The sequence below is a fragment of the Vulpes vulpes genome, chromosome 3 (genome assembly GCF_048418805.1).
Source record: "Vulpes vulpes isolate BD-2025 chromosome 3, VulVul3, whole genome shotgun sequence".
Classification (NCBI taxonomy): Eukaryota; Metazoa; Chordata; class Mammalia; order Carnivora; family Canidae; genus Vulpes; species Vulpes vulpes.
In genome coordinates this window covers 26,954,156-26,971,501 of record NC_132782.1, presented here as the reverse complement: position 1 = coordinate 26,971,501, position 17,346 = coordinate 26,954,156, and the positions used below count along the sequence as shown (strand labels likewise).

Sequence of the window (17,346 nt, the reverse complement as noted above, 5' to 3'; positions counted from 1 at the left end):
ACTTTTAAATATTTTGAACACACCAGTAACTGAAAACTACCTTTGTTTTCATTGATCATCAGAGAAGTAATGAAAACTAGCATGAATTTATAAGCCAGTGGTTCTCATACCAAACTAAACAACAGATATACTTGTCATTCTTTAGAAAAATATCCCAGGCCAGAATATTCTGATTTGTTAGAATGCCACTGTCAAAATATAACACAAACAATATAAGGAATTTTAAATTTCATAGTAGACACATTAAGAAAATAAAAACAAGTAGTTTATTTAATCTAGTACAAACAAATTATTATCATTTTCAATATGTAATTAACAAAAAAAGCAAATGAGGTAGTTCACTTTCTAAGTCTTCAAAATCTGGTGTGTATTTTTTAAGTTTTTATTTATTTATTCACCAGAGACACAGAGAAAGGGGCAGAGACACAGACAGAGGGAGAAACGATGCAGGGAGCCCAATGTGGGACTCGATCCCAGACTCTGGGATCACGCCCTGAGCCGAAGGCAGACGCCCAACTGCTGAGCCACCCAGGCGTCCTGGGTGTGTATTTAACACTTAAGTATATCTCAGTTTAGTACAGGAAGAGCCACATTTCAAATGTCAATAGCCACAGTTGGCTAGTGGCTACTGTGCTGGAGAGTGTAGCAGTTATAAAAGTATTGGAAAGAGAGGTCATGTGTTCAACCCAATGTATTACTTTTGCTTTAACAAGTAGGCCTAAAAAAAAAAAAAAAAAAAAAGTAGACCTAGTATGCTACATTTTCCCAAACCAAACAGAAAAAATATCTTTATTCAAAGAACTTATCAGTTTATCTGACACACAGTTTGAAGTCCTGCTAAGCACAAAAGTGACAGAAGACTTGCAACTATATAGGCGAACTAAACTTCGTTGCCTATAAAGAAAAACCCATACTACCTTTCAACTAACCACAGTAGTGTTAATGCGGCATGGCGGTTACAAACGCTGGCTCTAGACTGAAGACTGCCTGGGTTTAAACCGTAGCTCCACTACACTAGTTGCCTTAATCTTAAAAATTACCTAAGCTTTCTGTGTCCTAGTTTCCTCAATGATAAAATTAAGCTCATAAGAGCTACTTTGAAAATTCACCATGAGGAGCAACTGAAATAAAACCAGAACCTATAAAACCACAGAATTACTGATATGAGAAAATAATCTGGTGTTCTATTACATTAAGTACATTTCATGATAAACACAATCGAGGGGCAGCCCGGGTGGCTCAGCGGTTTAGTGCCGCCTTCAGCCCAGGGCCTGATCCTGGAGACCCGGGATCGAGTCCCACATCAGGCTACCTGCATGGAGCCTGCTTCTCTCTCTCTGCGCCTCTCTCTCTCTCTCTCTCTCTCTCTCTCTCTCTCTCTCTGTGTGTATGTGTGTGTGTGTGTGTGTCTCTGATGAATAAATACAATCTTAAAAAAAAAAATAAGATAAAATAAAATAAATAAACACAATCGAAGTAGATCCTATGATAAATGTCCTTAATGCTTATCCTGTACAACACAGTTCCACTAAAGCAAGCCTCAGTAAAACATTGATCTTCACTGTGCATCCACATAAAAAAACAAGAAATTATTGTGGGTCATATACATGAATGTGTATGTCACCTGTCTTCTTGAAGTTAAAGGTGTTGATCCAAGTCCTGGGCTGGAAATATCATCATATATACTTCTAACTGGTGGAGCTCCACTTTTATCTTTATGAGCTGGTACAACTGGTTGTGGTGGTGATCCACCTACAATGTATAAAAAATACAGTCAGATGAGAAAACAAAGAAATTTTCCACCTTTCTTTTTTCTTTTCTTCCACCTTCCTGATAAGATTCTTTTTCATTTATATTCCTAATATGTTGATTTAAACTCTTGTTTCCTAGGGCTTCTCAAATTTCAATACACTTAAAAATCACCTGGGGATCCTGTGAAAAATTCAGATTCTGATTCAGAACATGTGAAGTGAAGCCTGAGATTGTAAATTTCTAACAAATTCCCAGTTATGCCAATGCTGTTGATTCAGACTCCATGTAAATGAAAGGTTTCAGAATAAGAAAACAGAAATTTTAGTTTTTAACAAATACATGTCGTTTTTGCTTTCTCTACAAAATCCTTAACATTTCAATACAAAACTTAATCCTATTTTTCACTTGATAGTAGGTAAACAGTTCCAGCTTGTATAAAACTTGAATCAATATAATCCCCTAATGTGGAAATTGACTGTCGGGATCCCTGGGTGGCGCAGCAGTTTGGCGCCTGCCTTTGGCCCAGGGCGCCATCCTGGAGACCCGGGATCGAATCCCACGTCGGGCTCCCGGTGCATGGAGCCTGCTTCTCCCTCTGCCTGTGTCTCTGCCTCTCTCTCTGTGTGTGTCTCTGTGTGTCTCTCCCTCTGTCTCTGTGTATGTGACTATCATAAATAATAAATAAAAAAAAAAAAAAGAAATTGTCAAAATTAAACAGGTATCATTCATGTTTCACACAACAGAAGCATATTTAAGTACATAATAAACATATAAGAAAAGAATCAACTCTTGGGGACATAAAGATGTCTTTATAAGTCAGAGAACCAGCAATGCCAAATAGTAAAACAGTCCAGATTCTCTGTTATGACTTATCCTCTGAACTTAAATAGTATAGCCTAGGCTATTTGGAGGGTAGGCCGTAAAACAAGACTGATCTACTCTGTCACTTATTAACAAGTAGACTTAAGCAATTCTTTATTGCATTTAGCCTCAGTTTCCTATTTTGAAAATCAGGGATATTACTATCTATCCCTTATGATTGACAAAAGAATTAAAGTAACATATAAAATGCTTAGCATATTGCCTGGCTGATATGTACTTAATATATAGTAGCTAAAATAAAAACACACTTGAAATATACATTTGACCCTTGAATGACACAAGTATGAACTGTACAGGTCCACCTATACACAAATTTTTTTACAGTACAGTACTATAAATCTTTTTTTTTTTTTTTTAATTTTGAGAGCGAGAAAGCAAGAACAGAACAGGAGCAGAGGGCGAGGGGCAAAGAGAGAGGAAGAAGCAGACTCCTCAGTGAGCAGGGAGCCTGATGCAGGACTCGATCCCAGGAACCCAGGATCATGACCTGAGCCAAAGGCAGGCGCTTAACCGACTGAACCACAAAGGCGCCCCATCCTTATGATATTTTTTAAAGATTAATTTATTTTAGAGATAGAGAGCGAAAGAGCGTACAAGCAGGGCAAGGGGCAGAAGGGAAAGAGAGAGAATCTTCAAGCAGACTCCCCACTGAGCACGGAGCCCAATGTGGTGCTCAATCCTAGGACCATGAGATTATGATTGAGCAGAAAGAGTCAGCGGCCAACCAACTGAGCCACACAGGTGCCCCCATCTTCCTTATTTTCTTTTTTTAAAAAAAGGTTTTACTTATTTATTCATGAGAGACACAGAGAGAGAGGCAGAGACACAGGCAGAGGGAGAAGCAGGCTCCACATGGGGAGCCGGATGTGGGACTTGATCCCGGGACTCCAGGATCACGCCCTGAGCTGAAGGCAGATGCTCAACCACTGAGCCACCCAGGTGCCCCTCATAATTTTCTTAATAACATTTTCTTCTCTTTAGCTTTACTTTACTGTAAGGATAGTTTATAACATATATAACATACAAAGTATGTGTCAGAAAACTAATTTATGTCACCAGTAAGGCTTCCAGTCAATAGTAGGCTATTCGTAGTTAAGTTTTTGGGGAGTCAAAATTATATAAGAATTTTTCAGGTGTCCAGGGGGTCAGTACTTCTAACCCCTGCATTGTCTGAAGGTCAACTGTATAGAAAACAAAAGCTATCCAGAATAATGTTAAGTCAATTATATCAAATATAATTTTACCCTCCCTGATCAGTCTTAAAATAATAAACCACTTTAAACCAAGTAATACTTTAAGAACAATCAAATTAAGAAGTTTTCCATTTAATCCCTTAAAAGGATTTTAGCTCACATTTGGAATTCAATCATTTTTGCAGCTAATTTTTACTTCTCGTAGTCAAAACTTCACTTATCTTTAATATTCTGTGCTGATCATTGCAAACTCTGTAAAAAACTGCCCCATAGTTTGTAGAGTAAGTCCTTTCATTAAACAAGGTGAAACTCTTAATTCACTATGGCTAGAAGTAGAACTCATATCTACAAATTTCAAATTATACTTCTGATTGTTACAAATGGCAAGGTCTCATCTTTTTTATAGCTAATAGTCCATTGTGTACATGTCCTACACATTCTTTATTCATTCATCTATAAAGTCCTAGAAGGTACTGTGCTAAGTGAAAGAAGTCAGAGAAAGACAAATACCATGATTTCACATGTATGTGGAATCTAGAAAACCAACTAAAATAACAAAACAAACCAGACTCTCGGATATACAGAATGAACTGGTGATGGCCAGAGGGAAGATAAGTGGGAGGATGGGCAAAATAAAGGGGATTATGAGGTACAAGGTGCTAGTTATAAAATAAGCAAGCCATGGAGATGAAAAGTACAGCATAGGGAATATAGTCAATAGTACTGTAATAATGTATGGTGACAGCTGGGGACTACACCTTCCATGGTGAGCACTGAGTAACACACAGAATTGTCAAGTCAATACACTGTACACTGAAACTAATATAGCACTGTAGGTTGATTATATTTCAATAAAAAAAAGTTACAGTTATTTTGACTGAATGTTTGCTATTATATTTATGTTATTTAAATGCATTAAGTTATTCAGTTGAAGTTATATGACAATATTTCTTCCCCAGTCCTCCACACTTTAACATCTCTGATATGGACAATTTATAAAATATGGTATCTTGGCACTGTAACATGTTTAGTGCTTTTCTTTCTTGGTGCTACTTAAGATAACAGTGAGTTTATAACCAAGGGCATCCTAAATTGGATGGAATGCAATACACATAGTTTTAATGTATGGTTCTTGGAATTAAAATAGCATATACTACATATACCTGTACTCCAAGAGTCTAAAAATTAAAAATAGAGGCACTGCTTTTTTTTTAATTGATAATGTGATGAAAAGGGTGAATTACTCTTTTTTAAAACTCTAATACACATATTAATTAATAGTACTATGAAATTATTTTAAGCAGTTTACCTACCTGCAAGTAAAGGTGATCTCATTTCCATTACTCCTACCGACGGGCCACTGATTGATCGAGGTTGTGGAGTTACTGGAGCTGGCAAATCCCCCATTAAAAATCCAGGTAAGAACTGGGCATTAACCCCTGGCTTCGGAGATGTTGGTGACCCTAGCATCATTGGTTCAGATCCTAAATGAATCAAAAGATAAAAAGACTTTAATGTTACAATATCTAAAAGATGTAGGAATCTAGCATAAATAATTTTGAGAATTTAATCAAAACTTACATATTACAGAAGCATAGTTGAATTTATTACTTAAAAAACAATAAAAATTTCTATAAAAATGTGAAAGCACTTTTAATAATATTAATCTGACAGTTGTTCTGTTTACATTATTTTACAGATTTAAGAATCAACATTTATGTATAAATGGAAAAATTTTGGATCTTAAAAAAATTCTTACTATAATCAGAATATCATCTTTCCATTTCTGGGTCAGCTTCTACTATGCAACAACCAAAACAAGTGCAAGGTGCTTGACACAAAGTCTTAGCATATCAAACATAATAGGTTCAGCTTGCCATATGTACCATTTTTTTCTTTCCCATAAACAAAAACCGTAAAAATTTTTGTAATAAGAGTAAAATCATGCACACTCATCATTGCATGTATATGAAATAACAGTAATGATTAGCATCCCAACTAAGAAATATATTGAAAAATTTGGAAAGTTTATTTTTTGGATCACTTTTTTAAATCATTTTAAAGTTAGGAATACTCAACAAAAGTCTCCCCAACATAAAACCAATTTAAAGAGAGCTGATACTTCACAATCATGAATTCAAAATTAATTTTCACAATTTACAGGGCATTATTCCCATTATGAAGATAAGGAGGCTATAACGTACTCTAATTTCACAGCAAAACAGCACAGTAAGGAAAACATGGGTCCTGGAGTTAGAGACCCGGGTTCAAGTCTCTAGGCAAAATGGGCACAAAGCGCCCAGTCACAGAGCTTTGCTTAGGATTGCAGCCAAGAAAGCACTGACCCCGTACCTAATATACAGTAAGTGCTCAACAAACATTAGTTATTATTTTTATTCTAAGGGTATCCTAGAATAGCAAAAACTGAGTCACTAAAATGTAAATGTAGAGCTTGCAATTTCTGCTTAAGATAATTTAAATTTTCAACTTTGTGACAAGGCTGGATGTAACTCAGGGCACTCAAAAAGGTCAAACGTTTGATGTATCATCTATAATGGTTAACTATCCTTGACCTCTACGCAGCCTCAAAAATCTGTTTCTTGCTATCCAAATGCTGTCTATTATTTATCCTTCCTCATTAATGGAGACACAGATATTAGCGTTGCCAATGCAAGTGTATAAAAGAGGAAAAAGGCAAAGCAATCCAGGAAAAAAATAAAGCAAATGTTGAAATACGGTGTGAAAAACTATACTACATTGTGGTTATTTTAAAGTGCCATATTACTTACTATGTTACTATTACATATTTCCAAAGATCATAGGCACCAAAAGTCTAAACAAAAGAATATTCTGAACAGACCCTGAGAGACCTGTGGCAGTAAACACAAAGTTTTAGGTATGACCGACCAACTACCTCATTCTCCCGTCCCCACAAAACACAAACCAAACCAAAGACCATATGGCAACTGTAAGAATCAAGTCCATAAAAGTTCTGATCTACACTGTGACACATAGAAAGCACCAGAGTGGAGGGCACAAAGGGTCTTAATGCACCTGCTACCAACCACCCTTCAGCCTACATTCCACTCGGGGAGCTGAACAACGGATCCTGCGGGTCTTAAACTCCATTTCCTGGTCTGTACACCTAAGATGCTGAGTCCTCTGTCCTACTCAGCTAGCACCATTTGCCGAAGAAACCCTTAAGTTTTAAGACGGTGTTGGTGCTGGGAAAGTCATTTACTCTTCACCTGGGATCCCTGCACTAGGTGGACCTGAGCAATCAGTATCAGCCAATGTCAGACTGCTAAGCAGGCGATAAACAGGAACAAGTTCATTCACATTCGCAGGCCCAAGAGGCATGGACTCCAAAATGTTCTGCTAAGTCGAAAACTTTGGAACTGGAAAGGGACGGTCTTCCGTTCTCGAAAACCTACAGAAGTCCCTAGACCAACATCTGTGTAGGTAAGTGTACAGGTAGCAGAGCAGCGGCCGAACGTCATGCACCTATGAATACACTGCAAGTTATTCTTGGAAAGAAGCATTTTGCACAAAGCATGGCAAGCACTAAACACCTTTTAAGTCCTAAAAAACAAAACAAAACAAAACAAAACATTGTACAAACACACAGGGTGCTTGCTCTTTCAGAATGCCGTAGCCTCCTTTTCCAAGGCGGCTCTAGGACAGCAGACAGCCCTCAGCTCTAAACACGCACACAGTTCTTCCAAGTGCCGAAAGGCACCAACGAAAAAGGAAGTCAAGGAAGTGGACATCCTGGTCACTTGATAAGTCGGGATTTTTGTTGTTGTTGTTTACTTTTTTGTTTTGCTTTTCTGTTTTCCCAACGACAAAACACTTTCACCAGGACTGTGGCTGATGCGAGATAGAGACCTCCGAGGAAAAGTCACTTCCCTAAGATAAAGGCGGGAAAACGGGGCTGGACAGGGACAAAATCCAAAAGCCAGCATCTCCGTGGCTACCAACAAAGGGTTAAAGGTCAAAGGTCGCGCAGCTCCAGTTCCCATCAATAACGGCTTCCTTTTGCAAAAAGGCCTGAGGACAAGACAGGCCACCCATCCTGCAGGAACTAAAGGCCAGGTGGGGGGTGGGGGGGGAGCCTGGAGAGGGGAGGAGGGAGGGGGGGACGGAGAGGGGGGAGCCTGGAGAGGGGAGGGGGAACGGGGGGGGGGCGGGGGGGGAAATGGGAGAGGGGAGAGGGGAGGGGGTAGGGGGGAGCCGGGAGGGAGGAGGGAACGGGAGGGGAGCGGGGAGGGGGAAGCGGGGAGGGGGGAGCAGGGAGGGGGGGAGCCGGGACAGGGGAGCGGGAAGGGGGGGGAGCGGGGAGAGGGGAGGAGGGAAGGGGAAGCGAGGAGAGGAGGAGCCAGGGGGAGGGAAGGGGGAGGAGCAGTCCGCGCCTCCAGGGCGCCGCCCACCCACGTGGACGCGCCCCCCGCCCCTGCCCCCCCGCGCCCCTGCCCCCCGCGCCCCTGCCCCCCCGAGCCTCCCCCCGCGCCCCTGCCCCCCCGCGCCGCCCCCCGCCCGCACCGCACCGCGCCGCGTCGGCCCCGGGGGAGGCTCAGGGAGGCTCAGGGAGGCGCGGCCGGAGCGCGGGTCCGCCGCCGCCAGCCGTCCCGCCCGCCCCGCAGCCAGCGCCCAGCCGCCCGGGGCCGCCCTCCCGGCGCGGAGCTCGGGGACCGCTGGGAGCTCGGGGGCCGACAGGGGCTCGTCGCCGCCACGCGAACTAGCGAAGGGCCTGACGGCTCCGGGGGCTCGGGCGCGGGCCGCGGGGCCGCCGGCGAAGAGCAGCAGCCCACACTCACCCGGCGCGGGCGCCTGGGCTTCCACCGCAAAGGCCGCCATGGCAGCGGCCACTCCGCCGGGCCCCGGGCCTTCACGATTTTCAAAAATGGCGGAAACTCTCCCCACGGGTAAGGGCGCGCTGCGCGCGAGGTTGCGTCACTTCCGGACCTGCGCTGTGCGCGCGCTGTGGGCGCCGCGGCCGCCATTTTGGAATCGGGCAAACGCGTTTGCGCAGGCTCCGCCTTTCCGGCAGGGGTGCGGCGGGAAAGGTGTGGGGGAAGCGCGGCGGGAACGAGGTCCCGGGAGTGTTGCTGCTGCTGCTGGGATCTCACGGATGCACGCGCCCTTTCACCCACAGTTTTCTAATTAGCGTTGAGTTTACCCAGCACCTGCCGTCGGCCAGCTTTTGCAAGTGACACCTGGGACAAAGGACCTTCGTGAAGCTGTTGCTGCGGCTCTGCAACGCTGTGGGCTCGGGGGAGGAGCCCCATCCCGAGGCCTAGCGCCCACCGTCTCCGTGCAGCTACAGGGCCACAGGTGTACGCCAGGCATCATGAATATGACGGCTTATTACACCTGAATACCTACAAGAGCTTTGCAGTAGCGCCCCCCCCCCCCCCCCCCCCCCCCGCCGACCTCCCCCCTGCTTTGCTACTTTCCTTGACCGGGTCTTCCAGGATGGTAGGCAGCACTCACCGTGTATATCTGCACGTGCAAAAAACGTGTTTCCTGCTGCTCATGACTCTATAAAAGTGACACATTGCATGTGCATATACCTACCCATGCTCCCTCCCACCTGCCTCTGGGATTTCCTGAAATCCCAAGTCCAGCAAGAATGTTCTAACTGAGTGAGGCAATGACAATTCCAGCATTGCCTAATTTCTAGCAAGTTCCCAGAAACCAAACCAAAAACCGGTTGACTTTAAAAAAAAAAAAAAAAACAGGTGTGTGGGTTGAATGGTGTTCCTCAAAGAGGTCATGACCTCAAAGAGGTCATGTTCAAGGTCTGACCTCCAGTACATATTTATTTATGTGACCTCGTTTGGAAATAAGGTCTTTGCAGATGTCACCAAGGTCAGAGGAGGTCATACTACATCAGGACAGATTTGGCAGCTTAAACCAACAAAAAATTTATCTTTTATAGTTCCGAGGCCAGAAATTTGAAATTAGTCTTATGGGGCCAAAATTAAGGTGTCAGCAAGACTGGTTTCTTCTGCAGGCTTCAGGGGAAAATCTGTTTTCTTGGGCTCATAGCTCCTTCTTGGCCCTTCACAGCCAGCGGCATAGCATCCTCTATCTCTCTGCTTCTGTCATCACACACCCTTCTTCTGTCGTAAACTCTCCCTGCCCCTTCCTCTTTATAAGGACATTTGTGATTATATTTAGCGCCCCCTGAGATAATCCAGGATAATCTTCTCACTTCAATATCCAGTTATACTAAGTCAATAGTCATATCTGCAAAGCACCTTGTGCCATATCCGGTAACATTCTTAGGTTCCAGAGGTGAGAGTGAAGAGACCTTCAGGGGCTATCATTCTGCCCAACACACCCACCAATCTCCTTTTTAGAATTAAGGTACCAAGAAGGATGCATAAATGAAGGAATTTCTATGTAAATTTTGATCTGGCCAAACCAAAGAACACTATGCACCTGTTAAAAATCAATTCTTCCACCCTTTCAACCCTTTCGTCCTTTCCTTATCAAGTTATAAAGATGCCCCCAGTTTTCCCTATAAAAAAAACCTTCTCTAGACCTTGCTCCTTCTTCTAGATACCATGCACTAATTTCACTCAAGACCTCAAATGGAGGCTCTACAGACTTTAGTAGGTGATCTCTTTCCCTAACGTTTCCATCTTGTTTTCTAATTCATTGCACACTGGCCCCTGTGTAAATCCTCTTCTGAAACCGCTGACCCGGGTTCCCTTTCTCCTAATTGCCAAGTCCAGGCCTGCCTCTTTGACATCTGCAGTACTCAACTGCTTTGACAGTCTTTTCCTCCATACAAGTGTTTTTTGTTTTTGTTTTTTTCCCGTTTTGGTGACGCTGCACTTCCTGTTTCTCCTTACAACTTTCTCCTCTTTCCCTAACTTTCCATTCCTGATCCATTTCATTCTAACCTGGCAATATTGTTGTTAGTAAAAACTTGGTCCTCTCTCTCTTCTGTCCAATTAATGCCCCACCACTCTCTAAGGCCAAATGCTACTTTTCTAGATGGTTCCTGAACAACCTAGCATAGGAAACCTCAAAAACAAACTAATATTATCCCTAAAACTAGGCCCATTCCATTCATACCTTTCTCTTTTAGTCTCTTAGAAACCCAAAATTAAAATCGCAACATGTTAAAACAGAATTTAAGGTCAAACAGACTTGAATTCAGAGCCTAACCAATATACAGTTTGGGATGTGGGTGGCCAGGACAAGCTTCGACCTCTCTGGAGACACTACTTCCAGAACACCCAAGGGTTGATATTTGTGGTCGACAGCAATGATCGGGAGCGAGTAAATGAGGCCCGGGAAGAGCTGATGAGGATGCTGGCACAGGATGAGCTCCGGGATGCAGTGCTCCTTGTCTTTGCAAACAAACAGGATTTGCCTAATGCTATGAACGCTGCTGAGATCACAGACAAGTTGGGCCTGCATTCCCTGCGTCACCGCAACTGGTACATTCAGGCCACCTGTGCCACCAGTGGGGACAGGCTGTATGAAGGCCTGGACTGGCTGGCCAATCAGCTCAAAAACAAGAAGTGAGAGCCAGGCAGCCCTTTCCGACCACCCCACCCACCCCTGACATACCTACTGTCTCCCTGCCCCAGCCCTGCCCCAACCCTGCCCCTTCCTTCCCATTGCCAGTGTGGCCAGGGCCCTGGGTATCATGTCTGCATGCCCAACAAGAGCCTTGCCTCTCCTGCTTCCCCTCTGCTCCCCTGTCCATGACCAGTCCCCAGTTGCTGTTCTGATGATGAATCATTCCAATTTATCAGATTTAAAACAAAAAAAAAAATCGTATATTACTATATACGTATAGTATATAGTAATACTAAATCGTATATTACTTGGATTTGTATTAAATATCTCCAGATTTTACTTTCTGTAAAATAGAAACAATACCTTAAAAACGGAGTAATGCTTAATACAGGTGCCCGGTCCACCTTACTTTTTTCTGGCTTCCACCTTCCCTGCCATCAAACATTCAGGTACAAAGTCTTTTTTCTGCCTCCTCAATTCTTAGACAATTGCAGTCAACACTTGACATTTCCTTACCTCCAGCCTCTCCCATCAAATCTAACATTCCACCAGCCAATTCTCTCTTCTTTGTTCCTATTACCCAGCTGTTCAAAAGCCCTCATGGACTTCCTGTTCCCTAGAGCAGCCCCCTTATCCTCAAACCCCTAAGATTCACGTGTGTAACACATACCAGCCGGTACATATATTCTCACCTGGGCAAACAGGGAAAGGGAAAACCAGAAGCTCAGGGTGTAAGGTACTATAAATTGAATGTGTGGGTCCCCCAGATTCAAATGTTGATATCCTAACCCTCAATCTGATGGTTTTCAGAAATGAGCCATTGGGAAGTGATTAGGTCATGGGGCGGAGCCCTCATGCGTGAGACTTCTAGTCTTATAAAAGAGACCCCACTGAACTCTCCATGCCTCCCTACCTCTGCTGTGTGAGGATATAGTGACCAGACTGCCATGTGTGAACCATGAAACAGCCTCTCACCAGACACCAAATCTGCTAGTGCCTTGATCTCAGACTTCTCAGCTCCCAGAACTGTGAGAAATAAATGTCTCTTTTATAACTCACCCAGCCCATGGTATTCTGTTCTAACAGGCCAAACATACTGAGACAGGAGGGGAGCATCTCTTTCAGAGATTGCAAGAGGCCCCCTTAATGGGAATACGCATTGTCGTCCTAATATCACCATAATGTGGTTGAGAACTCTGGCCTCAAACATCAGGTCGCTTTACCCCAACCTTCTTCAATCAATTCTCCCCATCATTGCCCTGGGCAAACCTTCAACCGCCTTGGTCACAGCGATCCCTCTTTGCTTTCCACCCCAATGACTAAGCCCTGCACTTCCTACGGGTGGCAGCTCAAGCCTCTCTGCTACCATGAAGCTTGCCCCCCCCCCCCCCCCCCCGTGCCAGCCCTCAGTCATCATTCCATTTCAGAATGTCCAACACGTTATTTCTGCAACTCATTTGCTATAAGACATTTGTTTCTTAAGTTTTTTCTCACTAGATGGGTTTTCTCAAGGACAGGGACTGTAAACTTTTCTATATTTCCATCAATCTTCAGTAAATACATATTAGAAAAATAAGTAATATATTGAAAAAATAAAAGAGTGAATGAGCTCCAAATAAGTAAACATTAAATAAAGGTTAATTGTCTGACATTTTGAATCAATTTTGTATGTTTTCAGATTTTTTAAGATCATAATTTTGTACACTAACTCTATTATAAGTGCTTATTATTTATAAAATGAAGTTTATAGTTCTAATTATCCTTTTTTGATAAGATGAAATTATCATAACTTGGATTATCTTGAATGAAAAACTCATGTGGCATGATTTTACTTTTTTATATTTATTAAACTAGAATCTTTAACAATATTGCATGTTTACCATATTCCTCTGCACATGAATATTATCTTAATTACAATATACTTGTTTTTGTACTTTCCTCTCTGAATATATTAAGTAAAATTTCACATAAAATGGAACATCTAAAAAATAAGTAAAAAATTTTAAAATTTTTTATTTTTATTTTTTAATTTTTATTTATTTATGATAGTCACAGAGAGAGAGAGAGAGAGGCAGAGACACAGGCAGAGGGAGAAGCAGGCTCCATGCACCGGGAGCCTGACGTGGGATTCAATCCCGGGTCTCCAGGATCGCGCCCTGGGCCAAAAGCAGGCGCCAAACCGCTGCGCCACCCAGGGATCCCCTAAAATTTTTTTTTAAAAAAATGGAACGTCTATTCCCTATTTCTATTCTGGATTCATGGTTCCCTGAAGTCTGCCCTCTGATGACATAAGATTTCATCAAAGCACCATTTTTGTAGACTACTGATATTCAAATTTAGATGAGGAACCCTTTCTTTAACAAAGTATTGTGCAGATACTTACTACATACAAGAGAACTGCTCTGGTTGGGGGAAGAAAATGGGAAGACTCTGAGGCCCACTAACCCAGGTTCTTGTGCCCTAAACTGTAGATTGATATCACACCCCCAGGTGACCCTGGAAACCTTTGGGTGGAGTACCTGGGGCTACACAGAGCCCAACTTGAAAATTAGTTCTGGGCTTTATGTATATTTCAACTTTCTTCTAAAATCAAAACAAATTTCTTAAAAGTCAGAAATATGTGAAATCTCAAGATTTACTTATGTTCAATATATTTGATATATTCACAGAGCCAAGCTGCTTGTGTATATATCATATATACTCGATACTCAGTACCTATTTATGTTTATTAATATGCAGTATTTGTATATAAGCATAAATTCATTCTCCTAAAAGCCCACTCCTAGCGCATTCTAAAAATAAAAACAAATATTTTTTTTAAATTAAAGTGAATAAAAAAGATATCTGAACAGTTTGTCACCTTCAGAAAGAAAGCAAGGAGAGGAAGCCTCGGATCACTCAGGTTCTCAGCATCGCAGCCTCTGGCAGTTGGTGTAGATGGGCTGCCAGGCACTGAGACTGTGACGTCACATACAGCACACAGAGGAACCATGACTCTGTAGGCGCCAAGGACAAGTGATCTCCAAGAGTTTTGTGATGTTTAAGATGTAGGGAACATGTCCAGAAAAATACAGATCCATTAGTTTCTATTCGCATCATCTGACTTCCATAAATAATCACCAAAGCCATGTCTTTATAAATCAAAAATGAACTATTACATTTGGAAATGTGTGAGTTTTGTCTCATCATCTTATTACAGGAAACAACTGGCAGAAAGGGGTAGCCAAATACCAGGAAACATCAGTTTAGCTGATTCACCTGTTGTCGTTAAAAAATTAAATGGTTCTTTGCATCTGTTGGAAGTGAAAAAGTAACATCAAAATTTACATAACTTTGAGAGGGAGGGATGAATAAGTGCAACACAGAGGAACTTTAGGGCAGTAAAACTACTCTGCATGATACATAATAGTGGATACGTGTCATTACAAATTTGTTCAAACCACAGAATGTACAACAGGAAGAGTGAACCCTGATATAAGTGATGGATTTTGGATGAGAATGATGTGTCAGCGTAACAAGTGTACCATCCCGGTAGGAGATGAGGGAGGAGGGGCATGGGCAGAAGGCACACGGGACATCTGCTGTGAATTTAGAACTGCTCTAAAAAATAAGGTATATTTTTTAAAAACTCATATGACTTTCAGGCTTAATTTTATTTCCTGCTTTTATATTGGAACTATCATATAGATTCAATCAGATATTTGAAAACCCTGTGGAAGTTTAAGCAGGCAAAATAGACAGCTTTGAGAATAAAAAATAGGATTGATTTTAGAAAGAGCTTTGTCTGGGATTTGCTTTGAAATAATCTGTTGTGGTGATGAGGGCAGGAGCAGGGAAGGAGCATAATGGCTAAAGGTATTCTTTAAACAAGAAAAGCCGTGGGGTGACAATTACTGAGGAGGCATTGATTATGCTGTTCTCTATAACTTTGTGTATGACATTTTTCCTAACTAAATTCTTTTTTTTTTATTTAATAAGCCTAAATTCTAAGGTGTTCAAAGGTCATACATTTTGCCCCAGTTTATGTAAAAAAAAAAAAAACCTAAACTAAATTGTGACCAAAAAAAAAAAAATTTAATGGAAAAATAAATTTTTCCTACTTGACCATGTCTTCATTTAGAGAAGCAGCATTTTGTTGAGGACAGGAGCAAACCTTGATTTTAAATAATAGTTGTATGACATTAAAATCTCTAGAAGTTAGCTCTGTCATCTGAGTACTGGAAATAATAGTAACTACGTCATATGTAATACATTGACTTATTCACCTACTGATAAATATATGAAATATATATTCAATGACTGAAATTTATCCTAATGTTCTTATCTGTATTCAGCATATCACATAGTTTTTAATAAACTTCTTTCCCCATTAACCCACCAAGCAGTTCTTGCCAGGGTCACCAAAGACCTCCACGAAACTAAATCCAAGACATTGTCAGTCCTTATCTTAAATAAATCTCAACAGCATTAGTTCACACTAAATGCTCTTTGAAATTCTCCTTAGTTTCTTTGACATTATACCCTCTTGGTTTTCCTCCCACCTCTCTGATCACATGGCCAGGTTCCTTTTCTTGACTCATCCTTCCCCGGCCAGCCTTTAGTTTTTTATTTATTTTTTTTTTAATTTTTTTTTTTTTTTTAATTTATGATAGCCACAGAGAGAGAGAGAGAGGCAGAGACACAGGCAGAGGGAGAAGCAGGCTCCATGCACCGGGAGCCCAACGTGGGATTCGATCCCGGGTCTCCAGGATCGCGCCCTGGGCCAAAGGCAGACGCCAAACCGCTGCGCCACCCAGGGATCCCCCCAGCCAGCCTTTAAACGATACTCCCCAAGGCTCAGTCTTACGGTCTGGTCTCACTCAAAGCTCTTTCCCTGTGATGTCATTCGTGTCCATTGCCCTCAGTGCCTCTCAATTCATGCCTCCAGCCCAGATCATTCTCTGAGCTCCAAATTTATCCAGTTGTATCCTATGACATCTCCACTTAGATATTTCAAAGGTGCCCCAAAATCAAATATAAAAACCCAAACTTAAGCTCTTTTCTGTAAAACATGAATATTTATCTCAGAGAAAGGAACCACCAGCCATCTAGGTGGAAAAGCCTTAAATCGTGGGATGGCCTTGAAAATTTCTTCCCAATACCAGTCCGGTGTCAGGCCCTATGAATTCTGCTTTTAAATACCTTTCAAAAATATACACTTCCTCCTGTTTTTACTGCTATAACCAGATTCCAGCTTTCTGGTCTGATACCTGGTCTTAGCTTCCTGAATGCTCTTACTTTTTCTCCCTAACCCATTCTCCACAATGCAGTGTGAGCGATCTTTTAAGAAATAACATTCTGGGGGCGCCTGGGTGGCTCAGTTGGTTAAGTGACTGCCTTTGGTTCAGGGCTCAGATCATGATCCCAGGGTCCTGGGATTGAGCTCCTTGCTCAGCATGGAGCCTGCTTCTCCCTCTCCTCCCACTTGTGCCCCACTTGTGCTCTCTCTTGCTATCTCTCTCACTAAAAAATAATTTTAAAAAAAGAAAAAGAAAAAAATAACATTCTGAGCGTATTGCTCTCCTGCTTAAAATCTTTGAGTTGTTCCCACTGGTTTAAAAGACCAAAATCCTGGATGCCTGGGTGGCTCAGAGGTTGAGCACCTGCCTTCGGCTCAGTGAGTGTGGCTTACCGTGTGTCACCCAAGGACCCCCAGGTGCTTTGGGCTGTAAAGGAAGCTGCTCTCCATGCTCAGGTGCAGGCTTTTGTATTACTGTACACCATCTTTTCTCTGAAGACAACGACCAGAATGACCAGAATCACAGTTGCCAGGTCTTGGGGTGGTTGCATGTTTAGCTTTTTAAGAACCTGCCAAACTGGTTTCCAGAGGGCCCCTCTGCACTATGGTTCCACCAGCAGCGTGACCTGCAAGTGATCATGTTTCTCCTCGTCCCAGGTGATCCCCCGTTTCTCCTCGTCCCAGGTGAGCCAGTTTCTC

General features: G+C 42.3%; 1 protein-coding gene across 2 annotated transcripts in view; it reads right to left on the bottom strand.

The window, feature by feature from the left end:
- Positions 1–8,746, bottom strand: part of NUP35 (nucleoporin 35) — a 34,820-nt gene extending 26,074 nt beyond the window's left edge. The window contains exons 1-3 of one of the 2 annotated variants that reach the window (XM_026018390.2): positions 8,645–8,746; positions 5,141–5,311; positions 1,625–1,752 (exon numbers count right to left, since the gene is read on the bottom strand). In XM_026018390.2, coding sequence (XP_025874175.1) covers positions 1,625–1,752; positions 5,141–5,311; positions 8,645–8,684 — 339 coding nt within the window. In that variant the 5' untranslated portion in view covers positions 8,685–8,746. Of the gene's footprint in view, positions 1–1,624; positions 1,753–5,140; positions 5,312–5,586; positions 5,606–8,644 lie in introns of those variants that run through there. The other variant, XM_026018391.2, reaches the window with a different exon arrangement.
- Between the last annotated feature and the right edge of the window lie 8,600 nt (positions 8,747–17,346).